At 40.2% G+C, this 26,787-nt stretch overlaps 2 protein-coding genes across 9 annotated transcripts in view; one reads left to right on the forward strand and one right to left on the reverse strand.

The window, feature by feature from the left end:
• Positions 1-26,787, forward strand: part of MED12L (mediator complex subunit 12L) — a 347,579-nt gene that overhangs the window by 261,387 nt on the left and 59,405 nt on the right. For 4 of the 5 annotated variants that reach the window (XM_043874754.1, XM_043874753.1, XM_043874757.1 and 1 more), the window contains 9 exons: positions 6,322-6,469; positions 13,085-13,203; positions 13,840-13,983; positions 14,825-14,988; positions 18,666-18,797; positions 23,415-23,642; positions 24,246-24,387; positions 25,987-26,107; positions 26,491-26,592. In XM_043874754.1, coding sequence (XP_043730689.1) covers positions 6,322-6,469; positions 13,085-13,203; positions 13,840-13,983; positions 14,825-14,988; positions 18,666-18,797; positions 23,415-23,642; positions 24,246-24,387; positions 25,987-26,107; positions 26,491-26,592 — 1,300 coding nt within the window. The remainder of the gene's footprint in view (positions 1-6,321; positions 6,470-13,084; positions 13,204-13,839; positions 13,984-14,824; positions 14,989-18,665; positions 18,798-23,414; positions 23,643-24,245; positions 24,388-25,986; positions 26,108-26,490; positions 26,593-26,787) is intronic. The other variant, XM_043874756.1, reaches the window with a different exon arrangement.
• P2RY12 (purinergic receptor P2Y12) overlaps positions 1-26,787 on the reverse strand; it is a 50,007-nt gene that overhangs the window by 5,279 nt on the left and 17,941 nt on the right. The window contains exon 2 of one of the 4 annotated variants that reach the window (XM_043874774.1): positions 2,688-2,942. The exons of 2 other annotated variants lie outside the window; for them this stretch is intronic. The gene's annotated coding sequence lies outside the window, so the exon portion shown is untranslated. Of the gene's footprint in view, positions 1-2,687; positions 2,987-26,787 lie in introns of those variants that run through there. One more of the 4 variants, XM_043874772.1, reaches the window with a different exon arrangement.

Below are 26,787 nucleotides of genomic sequence, written 5' to 3' on the forward strand. Positions count from 1 at the left end.
AAATTAACTTATTTGTTGGTTTAGAGAGAGATCATACTTTTGGAAAAAGCTTTTATGCCACATACGCTTCAGAATAATAATAGCCCGCTTTTGGTTTCTTACACTGTCATGAATTAACTATTCTGTGAAGTAGATAATCATCTTATTTCTATTCTCTGGATGATGAAAACGAAGGCGCAGAGCAGCGAAGTTAGAGACCCGATTCCAGCTCATGCTGTCTAGTTCTAGAGCCTGCACCTGTGACCTCTGGGTATAAAAGTCTTCCCCATCTTACCGTCTCCACAACCCTTCCCCCACACTGAGGCCCAGCAGTGAGAGGTGAACGCCATGAATGGAATGGCTATACTTCTTTTAGGAAAATAGGAGTCATACTTGCCTTTACACCAGATTGGTTTTCAGTTTTAAGGAATGTATGTGAAGTGTTTCTAAGACCTTAGGATGAAACAAGGCTGGGGGGCGGGGGAAATCCTGCCTATTTTCAACAAATTAATATGCCACACGAAAGGAACACTATTTCAGTATACTTAACTCATTTACGTTTCCAGATTTCTGTAGTGCTGTGACTAGTGAGTTGAGGGGTAAATGAAAGGCTCCAGTTCTTGATCTCTCCTCTTTATCTCTGCTCTGACTAACTCACAGCCACACCTGTCTGTGAATCTTCTCTGATGGTGTTTAGTCTGTCGTTGGAAGACAACTGGAAAAGTGAACTAATTCTGTATACCCTAGAATTTTTATATGCACATGGCTTACTTGGTTTCTTTTTTTATCGAGTCTACTAAAGGTAGTCTGTTTCTCCGAAAATACATATTTGCTTCAAATAGGATTACTGGGAATGGAGAGTGCCATGCCCTGAAATGGTAGGAACCTGTGGTCCTTGTGAAACTGGGTTGGGGAGGAGATGAAGAGGTAATGATGCCCTTGGATTAACTCTTAATACTATTTTAGTTCTCTTGTCTTATGGTTTTGAAATGCAATTGTGTTGATAGTAGTGAACGTTTTGATGAGGGACATGTGTTTTAAGGCGGTTCTCATGTCATCTAGTTTGGCTTTACCTGTTAGAATGTAGAAGTTTAGGTTAGACATAAGATAAATTCCAAAAGTAAGGAGTATTGAGCATTGCGATGTTTAGCAAAAAAACAAACAAAAAAGAATACTATCTCTGGTGATCCAGTTATTTGTCATCCTTGTCCTGCGTGTTTTGCTTGAAAGCAGAGGGGTGGTGTCTATAATTAATCCGCTTGACAGCCATAATGCTCCTCGGATGCTCTGAGTTTGTTGGATGAAGGCCTCATTTTGGCCATACTGTTGACTATAAGCTATTATCTTATGAAGCTTTCCTTTACAAATCTAATTATAGGAGCCCCTGATTCTCTTGATTTAGAAGAAATTACTCCAGGTCAGGCGTCATACTACTGAGAAGCTGCTCCTAATTTCCTCCTCCTTTGGCCCAGCCTGCCCGCAGCGTGCACACCCGTTCTCCTCCACCAGCCCAAGGCTTCTTCCTGCTGTAACACTGATTTGAATTTATTCTCTTCTGTACAGAATAATATGGTCCCTTGAATGCTTCAACTGAAAGAAATAATGACTGGAGGTGAAAGGAGAGTTCAGAGCTCTAATAATCTCACCACTGTGGTCACATCCTTATGAACTCACACACAAGTTTTGGCAACATTTCTAGTCACTTATTTTAAAGAAATGAAGATGACTAACATCAGACTTCAGTTAAATCCAGTTTTCCCTTCTCAGAACATTTGGCTTAAGGAACATCTTTCAATTTCTATACTATCAATGCAACACGCCTTCCAGAGTTTTTGGATGTGTATCCTCCTAATTGCTCTTAAAATCAATTAAGTCTTTGTGAGTTTGAGATATTATCTGAAGAAAGAAAACTAATTGATCTGGAGGATAAGATGTTCAGAACTCAGTTTACAGGGAGGTGACCTTCTTAACGCAAGGACAGCAGTGGGCTAGCATGAAAGGGGATGACTAGGCTTCCATAGACTGTCCCCTGGATTCTTTCTCCTGCCCGACAGATGTGTCCTTCAGGGCATCAGCAAGAGAATTACTGATCTTTTGGGCTTCCCTGGTAGCTCAGACAGTAAAGAATCTGCCTGCAGTGCAGGAGACTTGGGTTTGATCCCTAGGGCTGGAAAAATCCCCTGGAGAAGGGAATGGCTACCCACTCCAGTACTTTTGCCTGGAGAATTCCATGGGCAGAGGAGCCTGGCAGGCTCCAGTCCATGCAGTCTCAAAGAGTCGGCTATGACTGAGTGACTAACTCTTGCACTGAGCTTTTACAGCCATGCAACTTCAGAGTGTTGTAATACTTAACTGAAGAGCTGAACTTAACCGATACCTTTGGTACTATGTGGTCCATTTTCTGAGATTGACCTTATTCTCATGTGTATGTTGCTATTTGAAGACTTGTACATTTTCTACATGCACAAAAAATTGATGTAAACCAATCTTGTAGGCTATTGAAAGAGAGTTTCTTTTAAAAATGTTGCCTTTCTTCCTTGAAAGCTAGTAACAGCTATCATGATTTCCCTAGAAAATGTTAAAAGTCAGCAAAGCTGTCTTCATGCCCCATATACAGAGTGACCAGAGCTTTGGGCTCCCCCCCCCCGCCCCCTGCCAGCTAGCTGCAGGCTTCTCTTGTCTCTTTAATTCCATCCCCTGACTCTTACCTCATGACTCTGCCTCTGGCCCATTCCCTGAGCATAATAGGGCCAGTGAACTGATGCAAGCGTCTCACTTCTTCACCTCCAGATTTCCCTGTATTTTCACCAGTTTTCATTTCTGTCTGTGGTTAAGTAGAAAGATGTCCTCGTCTTTCTTCTGAAGTTAAATCCAGACAAGAGGTCACTGTTGCCTGTCCCCTCTGTCAGTATCATCTGCCTTCCAGTCCGGATTTCCTTCCTGGAGACTCACTTGAAGCATAGCTTTGAAACGAGAGCATGTCATTGGTCATCCTAATAAAGGGATCACTTTCCTCTCAAGCTGTCCTTCTTTACGCTCAGCTGCGAGTAGGTGTGGGCTACTTCCCTCACAGTCACCATTGCGCCACCTCATCCAACCTCCTGTCTCCTCCTCTCTGCCCCTACCGCTCTAGAGAAACTTCTCTTTTGAGGTTCACACGTTTTTTGTTTTTGTTTTTTTTAAGAAATAAGTCAGGGAGCCAGCATCCACTGTGATTTCCTAACTGTTTTCAACACTGTTGATGGTCCCTGTTATTAACTATTGCTTCCCTCACTTCTGTGACCTTGACTTCTTTGGTTACTTGTTAATTATGGAGAGTGTATATCCATCATTTGATGACTTATTTATCCCCTTCACTGTTTCAGCATTCTTCCCTCCCATACTCCGTCCAAAGAGAACATGGGGGATTAGAATCCGTTCTAGTGACATGTTGCGTTTTCCCCTAAGCTGTCACTTCTTCACTATACCTGCTGTCAAACCACCTACTAGGCATTTGTAATATGTTTCCACCCACCCCTTGAATTTCTCTCACCTAATGGTGAATTCATGAGCTCCCGACCCTTATAACCTGCTCCTTTACCCGCCAACAGATTTTATCTAGTGAGTCCATCTTGAAACTTCCCAATCCTTACCTAACTTCTTTCAGGTACCTCTTGATTTTGCGTCTTATTTTTTATTTCTACCATTAAGACCTACTTTATACCCTACAAACTTTTTTGGTCTTTCTCTCTGCCTCTCATTTCTCATCTTCAGTTTTTCAACACTTAGTTATCAAGCCAACTTCTCTATAAAACAATGTTTTGTTCTTATCCTCACCCCTGCCCCATTCTTTTAGTTTTTTGATTGATCTACTCTATTATTCCTTGTTTCACATATTTAACAAATATTAAGCGCCATTAAGGAGAATGTAAATGTGAATAAAATAGATCTGGGTTCTTCCTCGCAAAACTGAGAGTCTAGTGGAGCAGACAGACATGTAACAGATGCTGAGAAAATAAGGGCTATACACTGTGGTAAATGCTCCAGAGTCTCTCCTCCCCATCCCGTCCCCTGTCGTGAGGGTTTTCACTAAACTCGGGTGACAGGAATGCTGTCGTCCTACACAGCATTTCTACAGGTGCAGTTGAGGGTGTTGAGAGCACTTCAGGTGGCAGGAGGAGACCTGCAAAGGAAGGAAGTGCTCAGCGCCTTTGGGAAGCACTGAGGAATGTTGTCGGGAGCTTCCCCGGGGAGGTGCAGTAATATGAGTGGGCAGCAGTGGGTGCTGTGTCTGACATGCCCCTAAGCCTTTTTCCAAACATCTCAGTTCTCACCCAAGCCTTGTAATAAAGGAGGTGTTACCAGTTTTTAGAGGAAGAATCTGAGGCTCAAAAAGGTTCGTGTTTCTGGACCATGGCGTTGGCAAGGGCATACCTTGGGTGCAGTCACAGCCTTGTCTTACCCTGATCTGGGGCTGTTACTTGACGAGTGTGGAGCCCTGGTACTCCATGTCCATAGAACACATGGATCTTTCTAGGATACCTTCCTTCCTCTGTTTGGGCTTCGAGCTCTGCAGATGCTGCCGGGATGACGCTGGATCTGTACTCCCTTAATCAGGGGACATTCATCCATGCGTTTTTTTCAGGGTTCGTAGTACCTTGGCTTGCTGTAGGTAGGTACTCTCTAAACAGCTGTTACTAACATCTTTCCATCGCCCCTCACACTCAAGTTTACACCAGAACCGCTTGACAGGTGACTTAGCTGAAAACAATCACCAGGGCACATGACTGGCATCTGAATTTTGTGCAGTTTCCTCATCGCATTTCTGTTCCCTTTGTAGGGCTTATATTTACACATCCCACCAGATAAAAAGGAAATATATCAGTAATGCTGTGGAGGAACAACAAAATCAGAGATTCGCGCAGTAGCTCAGGTTATAGAGCTATAGGAATCACTGTCTATGTTGACTTTATGCTGGAGCTAGGTCTGTCCGTTGAGACTTCGGAAGAGATTATGCAACTCAGGATATTAAATAACAACTTCTAGAAAACACTGCTAGCTATTTTTTTTTTAAGAAGGCACATTTGAGCACTTAAAATAACATTTGGGGACGTGGTAGCAAAATAGGTTGGCAGATTATGCAAATATATGTTTCTGATAAAATGTTGTAAGGAAGGAAGCAATGCAAGAAGTGGCGCCTTGAATGCAGGCAGGTGAGAGAAAGACAGAATGACAGAGACTGAGCGGAGAGGGACTGAAGCCGAGAGGAAGCAGGGTCTGACTTCAGGACTGCAGAAGCAGAATGCGACTTCGTGCAGAGCACACGCGTGGAGTGTACTCCGTATGGAACATTAGTGTTCTTCAGGTCACAAGGACTCTGCTCCTCTTTGCAGACACTGCTAGTTTATTTGCACAGAATCCAGTTTGTTTTCCCTGGGACACATCTTTTCCTCATGTGAGCTTCTTAGGGATAGATACTATTAGTGATAGTAAGTACCTCACACGAGTAAGAAAAGGAGATGGGCTAAATGATAGAACTAGGAATTTTACCAAGAAAATTTAGGAATATAGGATCAAAGAGAAAAGAAGACAGAGAAGAATTCAAAACCAGGCATAAGAGAGGACATGTCTTGGATTATTTAACTTTGGTTGAGGAATGTGTTTTTATGATGCGCTTAGTAATTTCCTCTCCTGTGTAGGAAAAACAGTGATTTGAATTCACTGTGTCTGGGGTGGGGGTGGGGTGGGGGCCGGAGGTGGTGTCAGAATGTGTTTGCATTTCCAACTATTTTTCTCACACCCAATAAGACCATGCTGTCTTTTGTTAACATTTGGAAAGAAATATACATTCTTGTGTCTTACACAGTCATGTTGGAAGTTAACGGAACTTTTTTTTTTTTTTTAAATAAAAGTACTTGAGGATCCTAGCCAAAATATAAAGTGTTTAAAAATGTTTAGTGAATGTAGAAAACCGAGCTTACTAAGAAATAACATTTTCCATAAGGAAAAATATAGCTAGTATGTAATTAGGATGTGACATTAATACCATGTTAAATTTTAAACAATGAAGAGTCAAAACTTACTCTGTAAGGTACGCCCACATCAACTGCTTCTATTAAGACTTCAGGTCAGTTGATACTTTTTTTTTTTTTTTTTAAACGTTAGCAAGTTCCAAACTGGAAAAACCAGGGTGTTGCCAGTGGAGGTTGAGGTGAATTGAAAGGCGGGCCAGATGCCACCAACACACGAGCCAGCATGGAGATGCCGTGGTTAGCGCATTTCATGTCCACGAACCCCGCCCTTTAAACAGGCCTTTCAAAGCGCCTTTAAAACGCCTTTCAAAATGCGTTTTCTCTTTCTCAGGATGAATCTTCAAGTCATGAATGTAACCAGCGCACAATCCTTCTTTACGGAGTGGGGAAAGAGCGGGATGAAGCCAGGCATCAGCTGAAGAAGATTACCAAAGATATTTTGAAAATCCTGAATAAGAAGAGCAACACAGAGACGGGGGGTAAGGAGCCCTCATGCCTTTGCCCCCATTGTGTTCTCTGTCATCTTCCGCCTTAGCAGGCTTTATCAAAGCCATACGTGGCATGGTCAGCAGTGTTTCCTCTCCCAAATGACTGTTACATTGAAATATGAATAAGCACATTGAAATTTTAAGGCCTTGATTCCGTTTATAGTAATCCTTGCATTTAAAATAGTGCCTTCCATGGATAGATAGTGGTAATTTTTACTTGTTCCTCTTTTTTTTCATATTTCCCAAATTTTCTGCAGTAGTCATATATAAAGTATTAAAAGAACTTGCCTGCTGGCTCTGCAGGTGAAGAATCTGCCTGCAATGCAGGAGACACAGGATATGTGGGTTCAGTCTCTGTGTTGGAAAGATCCCCTGGAGAAGGAAATGGCAACCACTCCAGTATTTTTGCCTGAAAAATCCCATGGACAGAGGAGCCTGGTGGGCTTCAGTCAAACGGACACAAAGAGTTGGACATGACTGAGTGACTAAGCATTTGTGATAAAGTATTAAAAAGTGGAAAACCCTTAGTCTGGAAGAGGTCTGTTCCCCTAATTCCATCCTTTTCTCAAGCTTGCAGTTGGCTCATCATATTTTTGTTGTTGTTTAGTCGCTCAGTCGTGTCAGACTCTTGGCAACCCCATGGACTGTAGCCGCCAGGCTGCTTTGTCCATGGGATTTCCCAGGCAAGAATACTGGAATAGTTTGACATGTCCTCCTCCAAGGGGATCTTCCTGACCCAGGCATAGAACCCACATCTCCTGCATTGGCAGGTGGATTCTTTACCACTAAGCCACCAGGGAAGCCTCCTCATATTTACATGATAATTTAAATTAGTGAGAGTGTAGTGGCTGATCTTTTCTTACGTTATTCAGAAGAATAATTGCAATAGGTAGCGGAGGCTACTCGCATCTCCAAACAATTTCTGTTAAGAAGAAGGTTGGGCCTTTGCTCCATAACGCCTTTCCTTGGAATGCTCTTTCCTCAATCTTTTCACATAGTTTTTACAGTGAAGTTATGCCGTTGTGTTATGTCACCTTATTGCACAATTGGAATTTTGTAATTATCCGCTTCACATTGGCCTAATTACCCTTTCCAAAGTTTATTTTATTAGATAGTCATATGGTTTAAAATGTGATATCATTTTGTATACTCCACCACCAGCAGTGGTGTTTATTTCTCTTTTACTTAGGTAACACAGTGGGAAAGTTTGGACTTTCCCTGTGAAAATAGCACACTTCCTACACATGGCATAAACCACCTCTAGGAATTCCACTTTGCTGTTCGCTACAAAATAAATACTGTTTTATGAACCTTTTCCCAGAGGATCCAATCTTAGGACTTTAATTGAACAAAATACTGAAGCTTGTCCACAGTAGATCTTTCCTACAGAAAAGTGCAGATATAACCAATGCAAATAGCTCTCTTTCCTCTCCATCCTTAGGGTGCAGATGCAGAAGTAAGGTAGGAGGGTGGCATGTTTTTCAGTCTTTAAGTGTGTTTTGGGCACCTGATGTATTAGATCTCAGTGGGACAGCTGCCTGCATGTTATTTACATCAGATTCCCTAACTCTCTTCTGTGGCCACATAAGGAGCTAGTGCTGTAGGAACTCCATGAGGTTGTAGAAGGGAAATGAAACCTGTTGCCATTATCGAGATTGTGAGGAGGGGGAAGAACTGTTCTGAAAAAACTGTTGATCTGCTATTTTTCTCTTTTCTCTCGTAAAGAAAAGAGGAAATAGGCTGAATTTCGAAGCTCAGCAGCTGGCTGGCAAACTGTATCCGAAACTACTTTTTTGTATATTTGGGAATGGGATGGACACAATCTCTTTAGGAGGTTCAGTAATACATGCTTTTCCTAAATTAATTTTAGCAGGTCTTTGCAGATCCTGTGGAATGTTTGGTATTGGAAGGCTGAGGGGTGGGACAAGGAAGGAAGCACTGCGGTGTCCCTTTCTGCTGAGTCCACTTCCTTTCTTCACGAAGAGTTTTTTTAAAATGCTCCACTGTCGTCTGTCCTATCTTTGGACTAGTCTCTTAAATAGGCAGTTCCTGGCTTGTGAACTCACCAGGGGATAATTGCTCTTCCATGCTAATTTTTGAGATATTCAGTACTAGAGGCACTGCTGAGGAGAGGGGCATCTTCAGTGGGGATTTTGTCTTTCCCACATTCTAAATAAAACTCCTCATCAATCAGAAATATGTTTCTTAATTTGGGGGATAGCAAACTGCCTTCTGCTAAGGAGTCTTAAGTTTAAGTCACTATGTAAACACTAGCATTGATATCCTGGTGAGGCTAGAAAACAGGTTGTCTTAGCATGTGTTTGATTTCTGGTTACAAATAAAAACATGACTTTGAGGAACTCATTAGGTATACTCGCAGATCAATCAGACTTTGCCTGGGAGGGTGGGGTGGGTTCATAGTCTAATGTTGAATTTGTAGTCGAACACAGGCAAGTCTCATTCTACATTTACATTGACAGGTCGCCTTTGGGTGTGAATTTTCAAACCATTAATGAAGTTTATCATAACACAAAAGCCCAAGCTTCTAGGATTAGAGATTCAGTATATGTGCTGCTGAAGTGAGCACCAGAATTAGAGTTGTTTTAAAAAAAATGGAAAACCAAAGTTAAGTCACAGAAGAGCAATAATATGTATTTTGAAAGCAAATGAACATAAAACATGAAAATCTATGAATTACTATTATATTATTGCTTATGTAAATGTCATTAAAATAAAATATTCCTTTGAGAACCACCAGTAACTTCTTAAATTTTTCTTTCACTTAGCTATGCGTAAGTAAATAGAGCCTATTAATGTAGACAAACCAATAAAGAGGCTTTTTTGAGTTCTCATACCGGCTCTTCATCCTCAATTCTGTTACTTGATGACACACTTGGTTTTGGTCCCAAGAAAAACTGAATAAATATATTAACTTCACTTCCAAAGATCATGGCACCCAAGACTATTGGTGTAAGCTTTCGGTCTTGGATCAATGATGTTAGTAAGTGAAAATTCAAAACTTGAATATTTTAAACACACTTATGACCTGTGAGCAGCTATATTGAAGGCAAAATATCACATTTGTACCTTTGAGAATAGATACTGAAAAACAAGTAGGTTTCATGAACTTCTTTGTTCTTATTCTTTGCATTATATTTGGTGTTATTTGGCAAAAGTTACACATAATCTTGTACCTTATGTTACTCAGCACATTTAAATTCTGTTTGTTTGTTTTAGGAAATAAAACAGCCTGGGTTTTTTGCTTGTCTTTTGCCCCTAAACCATACTTGCTTCTTGTTGAAAGAGAAATCTCCTTTCTTTCTAATGTTGTTTTATAAAACATTTGCTGTTACATTTGCCATTAGCAAGTCGTTTCAGTTCTGTTCCGTCGCTCAGTCATGTCTGACTCTTTGAGACCCCATGAATCACAGAACGCCAGGCCTCCCTGTCCATCACCAACTCCCGGAGTTTACTCAAACTCATGTCCATAATGATGCCATCCAGCCATGTCATCCTCTGTCGTCCCCTTCTCCTCCTGCCCCCAATCCCACCCAGCATCAGGGTCTTTTCCAATGAGTCAACTCTTCCCATCAGGTGGCCAAAATATTGGAGTTTCAGCTTCAGCATCAGTCCTCCCAATGAACACCCAGGACTGATCTCCTTTAGGATGGACTGGTTGGATCTCCTTGCAGTCCAAGGGACTCTCAAGAGTCTTCTCCAACACCACAGTTCAAAAGCATCATTTTTTTGGCACTCAGCTTTCTTCACAGTCCAACTCTCACATCCGTACATGACCACTGGAAAAACCATAGCCTTGACCAGATGGACCTTTATTAAGAAAGTAATGTTTCTGCTTTTTAATATGCTGTCTAGGTTGGTCATAACTTTCCTTCCAAGGAGTAAGCATCTTTTAATTTCATGGCTGCAGTCACCATCTGCAGTGATTTTGGAGCCCAAAAAAATAGAGTCAGCCACTGTTTCCCCATCTATTTGCCATGAAGTGATGGGACCAGATGCCATGATCTTAGTTTTCTGAATGTTGAGCTTTAAGCCAACTTTTTCACTCTCCTCTTTCACCTTCATCAAGAGGCTCTTTAGTTCTTCTTCACTTTCTGCCATAAGGGTGGTGTCATCTGCATATCTGAGGTTATTGATATTTCTCCCGGCAGTCTTGATTCCAGTTTGGGCTTCTTCCAGCCCAGCGTTTCCCATGATGTACTCTGCATATAAGTTAAATAAGCAGGGAGACAATATACAGCCTTGACGTACTCCTTTTCCTATTTGGAACCAGTCTGCTCTTCCATGTCCAGTTCTAACTGTTTCTTCCTGACCTGCATACAGGTTTCTCAAGAGGCAGGTCAGGTGGTCTGGTATTCCCATCTCTTGAAGAATTTTCCACAGTTTATTGTGATCCACACAGTCAAAGGCTTTGGCATAGTCAATAAAGCAGAAATAGATGTTTTTCTGGAACTCTCTTGCTTTTTCGATGATCCAGTGGATGTTGGCAATTTGATCTCTGGTTCCTCTGCCTTTTCTAAAACCATTTTGAACATCTGATGTTCATGGTTCACGTATTGCTGAAGCCTTGCTTGGAGAATTTTGAGCATTACTGGCGTGGAAGATGAGTGCAATTGTGCGGTAGTTTGAGCGTTCTTTGACATTGTCTTTCTTTGGGATTGGAATGAAAATTGACCTTTTCCAGTCTTGTGGCCACTGCTGAGTTTTCCAAATTTGCTGGCATATTGAGTGCAGCACTTTCACAGCATCATCTTTTAGGATTTGAAATAGCTCAACTGGAATTCCATCACCTCCACTAGCTTTGTTCATAGTGATGCTCTCTAAGGCCCACGTGACTTCACAGTCCAGGATGTCTGGCTCTAGGTGAGTGATGACACCATCGTGATTATCTGGGTTGTGAAGATCTTTTTTGTACAGTTCCTCTGAGTGTTCTTGCCACCTCTTCTTGATATCTTCTGCTTCTGTTTGGTCCCTACCATTTCTGTCCTTTTTTGAGCCCATCTTTGCTTGAAATGTTCCCTTGATATCTCTAATTATCTTGAAGAGATCTCTAGTCTTTCCCATTCTGTTGTTTTCCTCGATTTCTTTGCATTGATCACTGAGGAGGGCTTTCTTATCTCTCCTTGCTATTCTTTGGAACTCTGCATTCAAATGGGAATATCTTTCCTTTTCTCCTTTGCTTTTCACTTCCCCTCTTTTCACAGCTATTTGTAAGGCCTCCTCAGATAGCCATTTTGCCTTTTTGCATTTCTTTTTCTTGGGGATGGTCTTGATTCCTGTCTCCTGTACAATGTCACAAACCTCCATCCATAGTTCATCAGGCACTCTGTCAGATCTAGTCCCTTAAATCTATTTCTCACTTTCACTGTATAGTCATAAGGGATTTGATTTAGGTCATACCTGAATGGTCTAGTGGTTTAGTTTAGGAAATCTTTCTTGTATCTTAAACAGAAAAATCTGTAAAATGACCTTTGTTCCCTGAAATTAAACTTTCCCAAATAAGATGATGTGTGAGGAGGCTTTTGTTTCAGTAGCATTGACTACTTAGAATCATAGTGTTGGAAGGGATCCTTGAGATCATATAATACAGCATTTTTTTGCTTTTAGATTTGTGTTTGTAAATGCATATATTAAAGATATTTTAAAATAGGACCTAATTATTTTTGGATCTTATCCTCAGAGCTCTTAAGAACAAGACAATAAGCAATGTTCTTCTGGAATAAACAATGTTCGTAGTAGTTCTTACTTTTATTTTTTCCAAACTTCTTTATGTTAAATTGGTAAAGTTAGCACTTTTCCATTAATGTGGACAGAGTTAATTCTTTCCTATCCCCTAAAATGTTAGGAATTGTGTAGATTTCCCTTTTTACATACTAAGTTGTTATAGAGTCTCCTAACAAGATGCCAATGGAGTTTTCTGTTATATCCATTTGAACCTGGGTGATTTTTTTTCCCCATTCAATATTGATATCGTATTTTAAAAGTCAGCGAGTAAGAAATATTTAAGGAGGGATTTCTTATTAAACCTGGAGAAGGAAATGGCAGCCCATCCAGTGTTCTTACCTGGAGAATTACGTGGAGAGAGAAGCCTGGTGGGGCTAGCGCTCCGGTCTCACAGAGTCAGAAACAAGTGAGCAACTGTCATTTCTCATTAATAGCCAGCATTTAAGTATATTACATAAATGAGAATGGTCAGTGTTTAGAAAATAATTAGAATTGCCTCATCAATATGGATCGATCTCAGAAGAATAGTACTGAGTGGAAGAGGACAGATATAAAAATTATGTACATATCATGTGACTCCGTTTGGATGGAATGAACAGCACTAATGTGAGCCCCTCGAGGGCCGGCTCCTGGCTCTCTGGGGAGGGCACGTGACTGCGAGGCGCCTGGGAGGGCTTCTAGGGTTTTGGTCTGTGATTCTGTGATTGGAGTTTCATTACATGAATTAATTTCTTTTGTAGAAATTCAGTGAGTCTGTGTACATATTCTGTATGTGTGTGATACTTCAGTAAAAAAAGTATCCCTGAAACAGGTCAAGAGCTTCAATTAAATGAAAAATAATGTATCCACTGTGCGTTTATTTAGTTGGAGATGAAGGACAGAAAGCCAGGAAGAACAAACAGGAAGCATTTCCAACCCTGGAGACCGTGTTCACGAAACTTCAACTCCTTTCATACTTTGATCAGCATCAAGTGACATCTCAGGTAGCCATTAAAGCTGATTTATTATGGAGCTGGGATGTTTCCTTAAAGCTCTTTCACGCAGGGTGTGTATTCACCCTTCGTTGTTTTATAAATGCATTTTTAAATGTATTTGGAAGTGTCTTAAAACTGTAAAGTAGTTCAGTTTCAAGTGTTGGTTTACTTTTCTGAGGATTAATGTTTATCCTAGAAATATTTTTACCTTGTGATCACAATCAGCCCTACATAAAGTACTCTAATGCAATACTTACATTATTACATTTTGTGTCCTACATTGCTGATTGATAAGGGAGAAATCTGTTGATGACTGAAACGAAGTACTTTGCAATTGGGAAGAAACCAAATCCATAGGTAGTCAAAGGAATATCTGGAAATTAATTAAGCATTTATAGTTCTACCTTTAGGAGAGTTAGGTCAAGATCTTAATGACAACTTGTCTTATTTCTTCAGATTATATTTGTTTTAAGGATATTGTTTGATTTGTACATGATTTTGTTTTCTATAGAAATATGTTTCAACTTCTAAGTAGAAGCATTAAAATTAAATTAATACATAAATTAAAATTTTACAAAATTAAAATAATACATAAAAGGTATTTGGAATATTGGTCTTCTAATTGCTTTCACTCTTTTCACATAGATTTCTAATAACGTGCTAGAACAAATCACAAGCTTTGCATCAGGAACATCATACCATCTCCCATTGGCTCACCACATTCAGCTCATCTTTGATCTCATGGAGCCAGCACTAAATATCAATGGACTCATTGACTTTGCAATACAGGTATCAGAGGCATCCTGCCTTTTAGCAAAGCAAACCTACTAGGCATTGTGCAGTTTACAGGGAGCCACCCCGTGCAATTTTGTATAGTTGAGACATTCTGAGTCAACAGTATCTAATTAGCATTTTCAACTAGCAGCTGTGTCCATAATTTTCAATTAAATATAATTGGTGTTAAAATATAATAGTAAAAAACGTGAGAGTTTTGACTGTATTTCTTACTTGTCTTTTGTTGTTTTGCTTAGGGAAAGGTGAAAATTTGTTTGCTATTTATAATAGAGTATATTTTAGGTAAGAGCAAAAAATATTAAACATTATTGATTTGTTCCACTATTTTTCTTGTACACATACTTGAGTTCTTTTGTTAGTGTATGTTGTTAGTGAGTAGAAATAAAACATATCTTTTATTTATCCTGTTGGAGGTGTTAGCTTTGTTAATAATAAGAAAATACTGATGAATAACTTCCATTTATTGAAAATGAGGTGTAAATGGAAAAAAATCAAGAGGCTAGGGGTGTTTTTTCCTGAAATTATCCAGTCCAGAACTTTGGACCCCCATAAAATTTTGGCAGCTATTTCAGTATTGAGTCCCTCTTGATGGCCTGGACCGTGATGCCCAGACAGAAGGAGAACTATAATTTGGTAAAGGATTGAAAGTAAAAGCCTTTTAATTGCCTGAGGCTCTGCGATGGTGGTTTTATACGTGTATAGTCCTGCGGCAGAACAAGGAAGGAGATCAGGCAGTTTTAGGATGACTCAGTATATCCAGAGTTTGTACAAGTTCACGTGTCTCCTTATCTGTTGTGGCAGCTGCATGTTTATTCGGTCTTTTTGCCCTTTGCAGCTGCTGAACGAGCTGAGTGTCGTGGAAGCGGAACTGCTCCTGAAGTCCTCCAGCCTGGCAGGAAGCTACACGACAGGACTGTGTGTCTGCATTGTGGCTGTCCTCAGGCGTTACCACAGCTGCCTGATCCTGAACCCCGATCAGACAGCCCAGGTGTTCGAAGGGTTGGTATATCCTAGAATGTGTAATGTGGCTTTTTTTAAGAAGCTTTATTTTGAAATAATAACTTCATATCAAGTTTGAAAGAACAAAGGCCTTCCTATATACCCTTTTCACAGGTTTAACAATGGAATGTGTATTTGTGATAAAGTTTTATAGTGGCTTTAAACGAAAAATAGTACTGTTTGTTTCATAAAAAGATGCATACTTAAAGAATGCTTGTGCCGGGAAGCATTTACCAGAAAGGTGATAAAAGCGTAGAAAGCCTGCCTGCCTACTTCTCTCTCCCTAGTTACTGTCGTCTCTGCCGACCAGAATCCTGAATTATTATGATTGGTGAATATGTGGTTGCTTTTTGTTCACGTAATTTCAGTTTCTATTTGGATAATCCAATTCCAAATAAGCTTTGAATACATATCATCTTACAGATTTAACTTTTCATTTCTTTTATAAATTAAAGGAAAATTTTGATGAGTTAATCTAGAATAAATGACTTTTTGATTCTTAGTCTTTTTCGGTTTGGATGAATTGTAGGCTAAGGTTTTCTCTGTTAGCATTAGGGAAGTTGCGCTAAGTCATTACATCACTACCATTAGAGGCTGAAATTACTGGGACCAGAGAAGTATAATGAGCTGTCAAAACACTTATTCTGAGCTCTCTTTTGTCCACTGCAGACTTCTTTCTCCGGGCTTTATGTAGACATAAAAGAAAGGCAACCTCTTTTTCTTTTGATTTTCCTCCTGCGCTCAAAAGACAAACATGGAGTTCTTTGGTTTCACAGTGCCTTTTTTTTGGTAATCCAGCACATGTAGTCTTATCTATTCTAGAGTGGCATCCATTTAACAGCAGCTTTTGGAGGGAAGAGGAAATGCTACCACATTAATTCTACACATAGGTTTTTAAATTTGTAACTATTCTTTGGCATCTTATAGATGTTTCTGTAATAACCGTCTTATCTATTCTAGAGTGGCATCCATTTAACAGCAGCTTTTGGAGGGGAGAGGAAATGCTACCACATTAATTCTACACATAGGTTTTTAAATTTGTAACTATTCTTTGGCATCTTATAGATGTTTCTGTAATAACCGTATAAATAAAAAACCAGAACAAAGTAAATCCAATTATTGCTACATTCAGTTCATATAAGAGGCTGTCTCTTAACTACATGTGCTTTTCTTTAACTGCATTTCCCAAGATGAAACATTTTTACTTTAAAGTTGAAGTACATTTTTGACTAGATTTTAGGCTTAAGTAGAATTTTTGCTTTCAGACTTTCGTTAACATTGACCTTGACATAAGTGTTTCTGTGCCTCCTCTATATTTGCAGCCATCCTCACCTAACAAATACTATCTTATCACTTGAAGACCCCTCGTTTAATATCTTCTTAATCTTTCCTTCAAGCTTGTCTTTCATATTCTGGCCTTTTTCTTCAGTTTTTTCTCTGTGACCGGAGTCAGCAGAATTTTTTTCTCTGTTGAGCCAGTTGTTAAATATGTTAGCCTTAGTGAACCATAAGTCTTCTCTTCACATGAGAGAAAAGCCACAGATAATAAACACTTAGATTATTCCTAAGTGACATCTGAAACATCCGTGATATTCTTAAATGTAAGAAAATAGCTACCTTAGAATCCAGAAAATACAGAACTGTTTTACAACCCTCAGCTACTCTGTGGAGTTGAATAATTAGTACCATTTACAAGTCAGGGTACTGACACCCAGGCCTGTCAGTTGGAGTGGTTGGTGAAGTGTTGCACCCAGCATCTCCTAGCTGATAAATCCGCCAGATTGCTGAGACAATCAGCAATCATTCACGCAGCTCATTCATGCTGTTTGATTTACACCATACTTTTTAAACTGTGAATGGAAATGCCCTAACTGGTCATGAAATTAAAATAATAGTTTTTCACAAGTACTTTTTTTTTTTCCCCTTTATTTTGAAATTTATGTCATTATCATTTATTTTGATATTTTAAATGTTTATAAAATCATGTTTGATATTCACTTTATGTTTGTCTTTTATCATATATAGTAAAGATAAGTACTTTTCCCAAAACTGTTATTCTGGGTTGGGTTTTGTGTTTTTTTTGCACTTATATAAGCATACTGGATCTCGATGTAAAATGTCTTGTTACTTCTAGGAGGTGGAGGGAACACTGACTGGCAATTTTTCAATACATTTGTTTTCTTTAATCACAAAGTAATTCTCTGCTTTTTCAAGGTATACCTGGAGCTCTTTTGGTTTATATAGGGAACAACTGATTGAAGCATCTATTTTCTTCTTAACTGAGGGGCACTTTTGATGTGACTGACAGCTGTTTTCAGTTGCCTGCATCTGCTGCTGGCAATTCAGAAGCCGTGGGATGCTACATGGTTATTTCTTTGCATGGTTTGCGAGGTCCCACCTCTGATGTTGGGCTGGATTTCTTTCTGGGTGTTGGCGCTTCTCTGTCTTATTTTGAAAGGCATTTCTCATTTACACCCACAGAGAAAAAGCCCACAGCATGGCAGACCCATTTGAGGGAACACTGCACTTCCTCTGCTGTTGCCGGCTGAACAACGAAGCTATCAGGGTTCTGCGGATCCCAGGGCAGGAATAACGAGTCCAAGTCTGAGCGAGCCCTCGAGTCACAGGCCTTGGGAAGGATGCTCAGTGGTATCGCCTGTGATTCCAGCGTCCGTCTCAGCCTTGTCATCCCAGGCTGCCTCCCACCTTCTAAACAGCAGAGAAGGTTCTAGACTGGGCCTCTGGAGACCTGAGTTCTCTTTTTGAATCTGCAATAAACTAGCTCTTTGCCTTGTGGGCAAGTTCCATTACCTTTCTGAGCCTCAGAGCCTTCTTTGTAAGATAAAGAAGGTGAATCAGATGATTTCTGAAACACTTTTCAGCTTTAATCATCTTGAGTCTCCTGTGACACCGTTGTAGTAGCACTGAACCCCGTAATCACATGCAGCACGGCGGCGGAGTCTGACTCTGATGGGTCGAGGGACTGCTGGTGTGTCTGCCTGTGTCACGAGAAATGGTGTGTTGTGTGAATTGTGGCCCAAGAGGCCATCTTTCTGATCTGGGAAATTGGAGTAGTGAATACTTCTTCTGAATTGCAAGTGTTATATCACCAAAAAGAGGGGGTTTGGAATTCTTAGTTAAGATTAACTAAAATACATTTGTTTCTAGTTTGGATAAACAAGGAGAATGTGACCTCAGACCAGGAATTTGTGTTTCATGCCTGAACCAGCTTATGGTCTTAAAATTGAACTTATCAGACTTACTGATATGAAGAAATGGCTCCTTTACACAGTGGACATGGGGTCCTTTGCACATTTCCTGAATTTATCAGTCTTTTTACTCAAGAGAAGATTCTCTACCAAAACTTTTGTGTCCTGGTGCAGAAGCTTTATTGATGGACCCTCCCTATACATCTTCTGTCTGGAGGAATTTCTTTCATTTCTTATTGTTAATGGCATTTCAGAAGTTTTAAAAATACTTAATGTTTCAATATCATAATAGAAGAATGATATTTTATTCAGTTATTTACTTGCTATAATGATTAGTGTTGACAGTCTGATATCTTTTTTTTCTTACTCAAAGTAATCAGGAACATATTCTCACTCTAAAAGATTCAAGCAATGACATATATGTTGACAAAGTATGTGTCTCATGTCCTCATATATTTTTCTCCTTAGATTGTGTGGTGTGGTCAAGCATGTTGTGAACCCCTCAGAATGTTCTTCCCCTGAGAGATGCATCTTAGCCTACCTCTATGATCTCTACGTGTCATGTAGCCACCTCAGAAGTAAATTTGGAGACCTCTTCAGGTGGGTAGAAGAAAGTCAAAAGAATAAGAATAGGTTTATGCCCCCCCCCCTTTTTTGGTGGGCCAACCAATATTGTCATCCTTTTTAATAATGGAAGTAATCCTAATTATATCTGCCAGAATTCCTGTTGAATTACATCTCATTGTACCTGTAACCTCCTATTCCAAATTACTGTTCATGTTTAACTCTGATTGCAATTTTCGTAGAAGAGAAAGCATTCTGTATTTTGCAGTTGCTATTACCTCACTTAGAAAATTGTTTCCCCACCGTTTGCATACTTACTTTCTCCCTGCATTTGTTTCTTTGACTCTTTTACCTTCCTACTTGAAAGAGCATTTCTGGCTCCCTGTCATTCTCTGCAGTTTAGCACTTGTACCCCCAAGAGGTGGACAGGTGCTGGAAACTCCTTACTTACTTAATGTTGTTTGAGGAAGTTTAGATGATTAATTGTAAGTTGGTGGAGGGAAGGAGATGGTAATACCTGACAAATTTGTAATCTAGAATCAGGCAAGGAAAGAATAGTCAGTTATGATTTTCTTCACTCTCTTGTCCTTTGCATCCAGTTTGTTTGTAAACCCGAGAAACTCTGTCTTCCAGGTACATCTAGAATCTGACCACTCTTTTTTTTTTTTTTTTTTGACCACTCTTTCTTGTTTTGCCACTCCCAGCATGCTCATCTCTTGGTTGGACCATCACAGTTTCCTTCTAACTGCTTTCTTGCCTTGCATCCTTGATTCTCTTAAGAGTATTCTCAACATGTCTTCAAAAGTCATCCTTTTGAAACAAGAATAACTTGACATATACCAGTGGCTTCTTATCTACTCAGAACAGAATTCACAACCCTTCGGGATCTACTGGATCCAGCTCTGTCTTCTCTTTCTCTCTGTTCAGATTAACCACATGGACCTCCCTGTTGGTCTCCAAACATTCTAACACACTCCCATCTTGGAGCTGTTGGACTTGGCGGTTACTGCTCTTGTAAAGTTTTCCCGCAGTTATTCACTCACTCCCGCAGTTCACTCAGGGCTCTGCCTCCCTGATCAGCCCCTTTGAAATAGGACGGCCCCTGCTCCCACTCTCTGTCATTCTCTGAGTTTATCATTATTCCCCCTCCCCGTTATGTGCATTATACACTTATTTATGGTCTGGCTCCTTTCTAGAATATAAGCTTCTTGAGAGCAGAAGCTTTATATTTTCTTCATTGCCCTATCCCAGTACCTTGAAGAGTATCTGGCTCATAGTAGGCACTGCAAAAAAAATATCTGTTTAAAGAATGATCTATACCAAAAACAATATCTGTGATATTTTTAATGGTACTGATAAAGAAAAAAATGTGAAAGTTTGTCTTTATGAAATGAATTAGGTTTAAAGATAATCCCTTATGAAATATTATATTTTTCCCCAGAAATAAGGTAAAAAAAAAATGCCCCATGTTTTTCTGTTACTTTGCCAAGAGCTTTCAGTTTACAGTTTTCACAGAGCTTTCTCATACATGACTGGGTTCTTGCAACAGCCCTGTAAGTTTCTCAAGAAAGCCACAGTGTTTGACCCCTGATGCTCCTGCAGGGTAGAAAAGCATGTTAAGTGAGTTAATTCAAGTAATGCACATGGGCTGTGTGGAAACTTAGGAGACCAACAATGAACTGAGGGGCTCCTTGGCGTTAGCGATTAAAGACATGGAAGCAAGCTGCAATTCTCTTGGAAAACCTTCAAGTCAAGCATTATTTATAGTCTAGGATTAAGACAATGGTTGAAGAAAAGGTAGATATGCAGAGAGATGTCTATTAGTATATTACTAAACCAGTTTTAATGATTGGATCTGAAACATCATCTGTAATGTGTATAAGTGTAATATTTGAAGGAAATAGATCACTAGTCACATCCACTTATGACTGAGCAGGCTTCCCTGGCGGCTCAGGTGAGTAAAGAATCTGCCTGCAGCACAGGAGACATTGGTTTGACCCCTGCATCAGGAAGATGCCCTGGAGAAGGGAATGGCAACCCACTCCAGTATTCTTGCCTGGAGAATCCCATAAACAGGGGAGCCTGGCAGGCTACAGTCTAAGAGGGCGAAAAGAGTCAGGCGTGAACCGAGCAGCTAGCATTCACTATGGCTGAGCTGCTGCTGTGTGCCAAGGGCGCGGCTGGGTTATTTTCATCAAGATCTTTAATCCTCCTAACAACCCCAGGAAGCAGGAATAATTTTTCCTATCGGTAAACGATTGTCCTTCATGATAAGTTAATAAAGGATGAAGCCTACATTTGAATATTCGTCGTTTTGGCCTTGAGCTATGTGTTGCTTTCATTACTCTCTCCGGTTTTTCTGATACATGCAGTTTCAGAAGGAAATGAGTGTTTTTATTTGCTTGTTAACTCTATTTGCGCCAGCAACAGAGTGTGCTAAGAGTTTGACAGTGACGTTGATGGCAGCTAATGTTTCATTAAAACCTAGAGCTCGTCTGGAAAGAGTGTAATAAGTGAAACAGGAAGCCTCAAAATGAAGGGTGAGGAGACTCACCATGAACCACAAAGTTCAGGAAAATTATAAGAGGAGGCAGGAGGGCATCAACTTGAAAGAAGTCCCTAGAAAAATGAGGCTGACTTATAAAAAAAAATGCAGAAAGAAAAGCAGAATTCTTTTGCTTTCTAAAGACAGGCTTGGGTAGATTGTTAGAATTAAGTGGGAAGTTGGGAAAAAAAGAGATACTGCTTTGCCATTTGCAGAACTCTGTTTCCTTAACACTCAGAATACCGGGAGGTGGAGGAATCCAGGGCCTGATGCTAGGAAGGGGGCCAGCAGAGAGAAAAATGGGTTTTTATTTCCTTTTCAGTGGGCAAGTGAAACAAACTTAGAACTATCACTAAGTGAGAATGTATGAAAAGTTGAGTGGAAAGCATGGCACGGGTTAAGACAGGGAAAAGGGAGATTTTAAAAGTGCTTGGAGGACTTGTCTAGTGGTCCACGGGTTAAGAACCCACCTTCGAATCCCGTGGACATGGGTTTGGTCCCTGGTCAGGAAAGATTCCACATGACGTGAGGCCACTCAGCCCATGCAAGCCACAGCTCCTGAAGCCTGCACGCCGAGAGCTTGCGCTCTGTAGCGAGAAAAGCCGCCACAGTGAGGAGCCTGGGCACCGCAGCTGGAGAGGAGCCCCTGCTCGGCACAGCTAGGGAACCCTGCACGCGGCAGCGGCGACCCGGCACGGCCGTAAATAAATAAGATTTTAGGGTTTAAAAAAATGAACAAAAGCACTGTCATTTTGATCAGGTCATGAATTCAGCTTGCAAACTTATGTCCTTCAGCAACCACGGACAAGCTTTTATATAAGTTGTCTGCCAAGAAAAAGCATGTAGAAAGCTGTGTTTGCTGCCATTTACATGGTGGCTTTAGTCCTCCCTCTTGGCCCAGTTCTTCCCAAGCATATCTGGGACTTAGTTTCACCTGGGACAGTTTTTTTTTTTTTTTTTTAAAGCATACAGAATCCATACACCTAACCAGTGAGGTCCAGAAGTCTTTTAGTTTTTATAAATTCCCAGAGGTGATTGTGAAGGAGAAAACCTGAAGTCACATTTTGGTAAACACTGAACTGAGCAATCTCTGATTTCTGGAAGCACCTGTCAGTGGTAACAGTTTAGGGTAAAGACTCTATAAATCTTTTCATTTGTGAGGAAATCATTCCTGGCTACTGTTTATACAGGAGGCATAAAACTAGGGCATGTCACCTTGATCAGAAATAAATTTACTGAAATTTAAAAGGAAAAGACTTTCTGTTGCTTAAGAGAGCTCTTGTATAGAGAAGGTGAAATGTTGTTTATGGACTAGTTATCCATAGCAAGTGGGCAAGGACAGCAAAGTGCACGTGGGGTCTGAGCTCCGAAATCAGGTCATCCTTCAGCTGCAGAGCGAGATTTGAGAGGATGCTTGCTAACTCCCTTTTATACACTCAGACAATATTCTGTATAATTCTGAATACTGTAAACCAGGTTCTTAAAACATCCTAGATACTGCGGAGAAGCACAGCATGATACATTTTTAGGAGCAGTATAATGGTTTCTTTACTTTCATAGAATTTGTATTTGTATATTATCTGTATCTGCCTACTAGAATTTAAACTCCTTGAAGGCAGGGAGTGAACCCCTCTTTCCCAGGTAGGCATGGCACATAAACCTCCCTGGATATCCCAAATGGAGAGGAATAGTTTTACAGGATGCATGATTAGGATAAAAACACCAAGTTATTCCTGGTGTGTAAGCCAATCCGTTTTTATTAGTCTTAAGTTACAACACTCACTGTTCAGAGAAGTTGTTGGACGTCTTAGTAGATTATTTTATTTTTAAAGCACGTAAAATGTGGAAATGACCTAGAAATTAAGATTAGTACCTAAATGTCTTATTTTTGTTTTGTTCTTCTACCCACTTAGTAACTATTTATTGAACTAGAACATTCTAGGCACTGTGCCCAATGCTGATTATTAGGAAGTTGGAATCAAGAACCCATAACGTGAGCTTTCTTTAGGAATACTTTATAGCTGCCATTTAATCTGTCCTTAAATGAAGTCACTTTCTAGTTATTATAGTTTTGTTTTGTCTTTTAACTCTTCTTCTTGTAACCTCAGTAGTGCCTGTTCAAAAGTAAAGCAAACCATATATAATAATGTGATTCCTGCAAATTCCAACTTGCGATGGGATCCAGACTTCATGATGGATTTTATTGAGAATCCCTCAGCCCGTAGCATCAACTACTCCGTGCTGGGCAAGATCCTCAGTGACAACGCGGCCAACCGCTACAGTTTCGTCTGCAACACCCTCATGAACGTGTGCATGGGCCATCAGGACGCTGGGAGGTGAGCTGGGCTCCACGGTTACACGCGCAGTTGTTGCATGGTTGCTGCTTTGAAATTCAGATCTTTAACTTCAGACATTTGGCTCTGTTTTTTAAATCTTATTTTGTTACTGAGTTTACTTCAGCTCTGTTACTGGGTGCTTTTCTTAACCTGGCTTATTGAGCTGACGTAAGATGCTCTAGATACAGTCTCTCAGTTGTCTGATCCGTTTTCAAAAACATATATGACAAAAATACCAATGAAAAATACACATAACTTTGGAAACGTTGGATTTAGGTCTTCCTTTTCCTTTTTTTCATGTTTTTTAAAAGCATGAATTCATAGGTCAGATTTGTTCACAGAACTGAAAGCATGTTAATTGATATCTGCACTGGTTACTGTTTGTTGCTTGGCAGCATTAAATATTAGAAAGCATGTGAAGACATCTTTCTCTTCCGTTCCGTATTCTGGTAGGTAGTTTGTCAAGTGGATTTTTATTATGTCCTTGAATCTAAGAAATGAAGCCCACATTCGCTGATGCTGAGACTGTGTGTTGGTTGAGTTTATCCTGTGTGAGTATTTGTCTTTTGCTACCTTCTCCTGTGTCCCTCTTCTTCTTTGTAGGATTAATGACATAGCCAACTTCTCCTCCGAGCTGACGGCCTGCTGCACCGTTCTCAGTTCAGAGTGGCTGGGGGTCCTCAAGGCCCTCTGTTGTTCTTCCAATCACGTCTGGGGCTTTAATGACGTACTTTGCACTGTAGATGTAAGTGTTCTGTTTCATTTAAAAACTCGACCGTGCAACTAAATATTCAGTTAGTAATTTTTTTTAGTTGAGTCAACTCTTAACTGAAATATAAATTTGTTTTCCTCTCTCTCTGTGGAAGTGATAAACCAGAGTGTGATTGCCAAGGATAAGTAAATGTAAAAAAAAAAAAAACAACCAGAATAACTAAAATAGCCTACTTTAGAGTGGAGATGCCAGGAGTCTCCTTGTTTGTTAGCTGAGACTTCTTGCCTGTGGTCTCCTCAGAGTAGTCTGTTCATGTTTACTGAGTGCCTTGGGTCCTTCATGGTGCAGGGCATAACTTAACTAAAGCAGTTTGCATTCTGAAGTCAGCCAGTTTGTTTTCTTAAGGTGAGAAAAACTCTCTTAGGAGTATTGGTTCTGTTGTGTGGGATTAGGATGTCCAGTCTTTCTTAGTGACTGTGTCTGAAGGTTTTTGAAGAGATGTCCGTTACAAAGTTATCACAGATTTCCTCAACTATCACAGTGCATCAGTGTGTGAATTTCTTAAAAATCCATCTTGATTCTTTATTTCTGCCTGTCACTTTGGTCACTTCCTGCAGTAATCCATGTTACATGTTAGTGTATCTCATATATAGAAGAATTGTATACATTATAAAAACTGCCTCTCAATTACAGTTTTATTTCCTGGTTCTGGTGTCTCAAGACCACATGGGCATTCCACTTTATCCTGTGGGCACCTAAGATGTAAAACTCATATCCAGACAGCAAAGACCCACTTGTCTGTCTTTAACACAGGTCCTTAATCTTTCAGTTGTTTTTGTTTCACTTTACCTCTGCCTGTTCCCTCATCTGTAAAGTTGGAATTAATAGTATGAACCTCCAGGCGCTGTGTTCTTTCTCTGTAAATCTCTCACCATAGTTTTTGACTTACAGGACAACTTAATGTGGAGGCTGCCATTACAGCTGTTTTTCTTATTCTTTTCTGCCAAAGTCTTGTGAGATCTGTAAAGAGTAGACATTTCACTCTGAAGGAATGATTTTTCCTCCTCTGATTCTCCTCTTTCTTTCTTTTTCTCCCTCCCTCATCTTCACTCTTCTTTAAATTTAGGAGTCGGTGAGAATTTTCACAGTTGCTTTTAAAAACTAATTTAATTATCTTGCAAAATTAAGATTAGTTATTCCTGAAAGAAACACCAAAAACACTCAGAAGGCTTGTTTTTCAGTTAGGAGAACGTACTTGTTTTCCATTGCTTCCTAATGATCTTACCCTTCAATATCAGATTATACTGCATTCTGCCAAAAAGACTTACTTATGTTATATCACTTAGAGATATCTTGATTTTGCTTTGTTTTATTGTTTGGTTTCCCAGTTACATATACTCAAGGTACAGCTTAGTATTATCTTAAAGCTCTGGGATGTGGGTGAACCTCATTCTTTGTCTTAAAAAATAGAAAAAAAGCCTGGAGGGTGATGCTCATAAGTGATTTCCCTCTACTGGTTCCTTTTGGGATTTGAGATCTTATTGGTATTGCCTGCGTGCTCTTAGATATGAATCTTAAGATGTTACTCCAAAGGGTGTTAGGTATTAAAACGTGTCAATGTTTTTCTTGAAGGTGAGTGACCTTTCATTCCATGATTCATTAGCTACTTTCATTGCTATTCTGATAGCACGACAGTGTTTCTCCCTGGAGGACGTCGTGCAGCACGTCGCGCTGCCCTCTCTGCTGGCCGCAGGTAAGGCTGCCCCCGGAGCTGCCCTGCTGGTCTGGTGGGCGTCTCGGTGCCGCGGTCTCTCACATGGTGAAGGAGGGGCGGAGCAGAATTTGAGCAGACATGCCTTGGGCAGTGGTACGCCCTCAGGGTAGAGATGGTAGAATTGTAATCATTGTTCCAAACAAAAGTCACACTGATTTCAACGGAGCAGGTTGGAAACGGCTATTTTAATACTTGTTTTTAAGAGAGCACTCGGGTTTCTCAGAAAAGAAATAGCCAGTGCTTTGCTTTTTACCGTAAGGAGCATTTATTTAGATTATTCCAGAAACCTCAGCTTACGAGAAGTGCAGAAGATATGTTCTTCAGTATGTCGCAAAACTTGCTTTTAAAATCCTCTCTCCTAGCTTGCGGAGATGCGGATGCGGAGCCTGGGGCAAGAATGACATGCCGCCTCCTGCTTCATCTCTTTCGAGCTCCCCAGGCCTGCCTGTTACCTCAAGCAACCGGTGAGATGACAGTTGAAATCTTATCTGATGATGTTTTCATTTGGAGCTTTAGGTTTAACTTGACCAAGTAGGCTGTCCATTCTGTAATCTCCTTCCTGATTTTGCTGGGCTTGTTTCAAGGTGATGAAGGAAAGGGGTTGTCAGCAGCTTTCTTTTACGTAATATCAGGATGTGTTGAGAAACTCACATCAGCAG

This window comes from Cervus elaphus, chromosome 19, assembly GCF_910594005.1.
Source record: "Cervus elaphus chromosome 19, mCerEla1.1, whole genome shotgun sequence".
Lineage (NCBI taxonomy): Eukaryota > Metazoa > Chordata > Mammalia > Artiodactyla > Cervidae > Cervus > Cervus elaphus.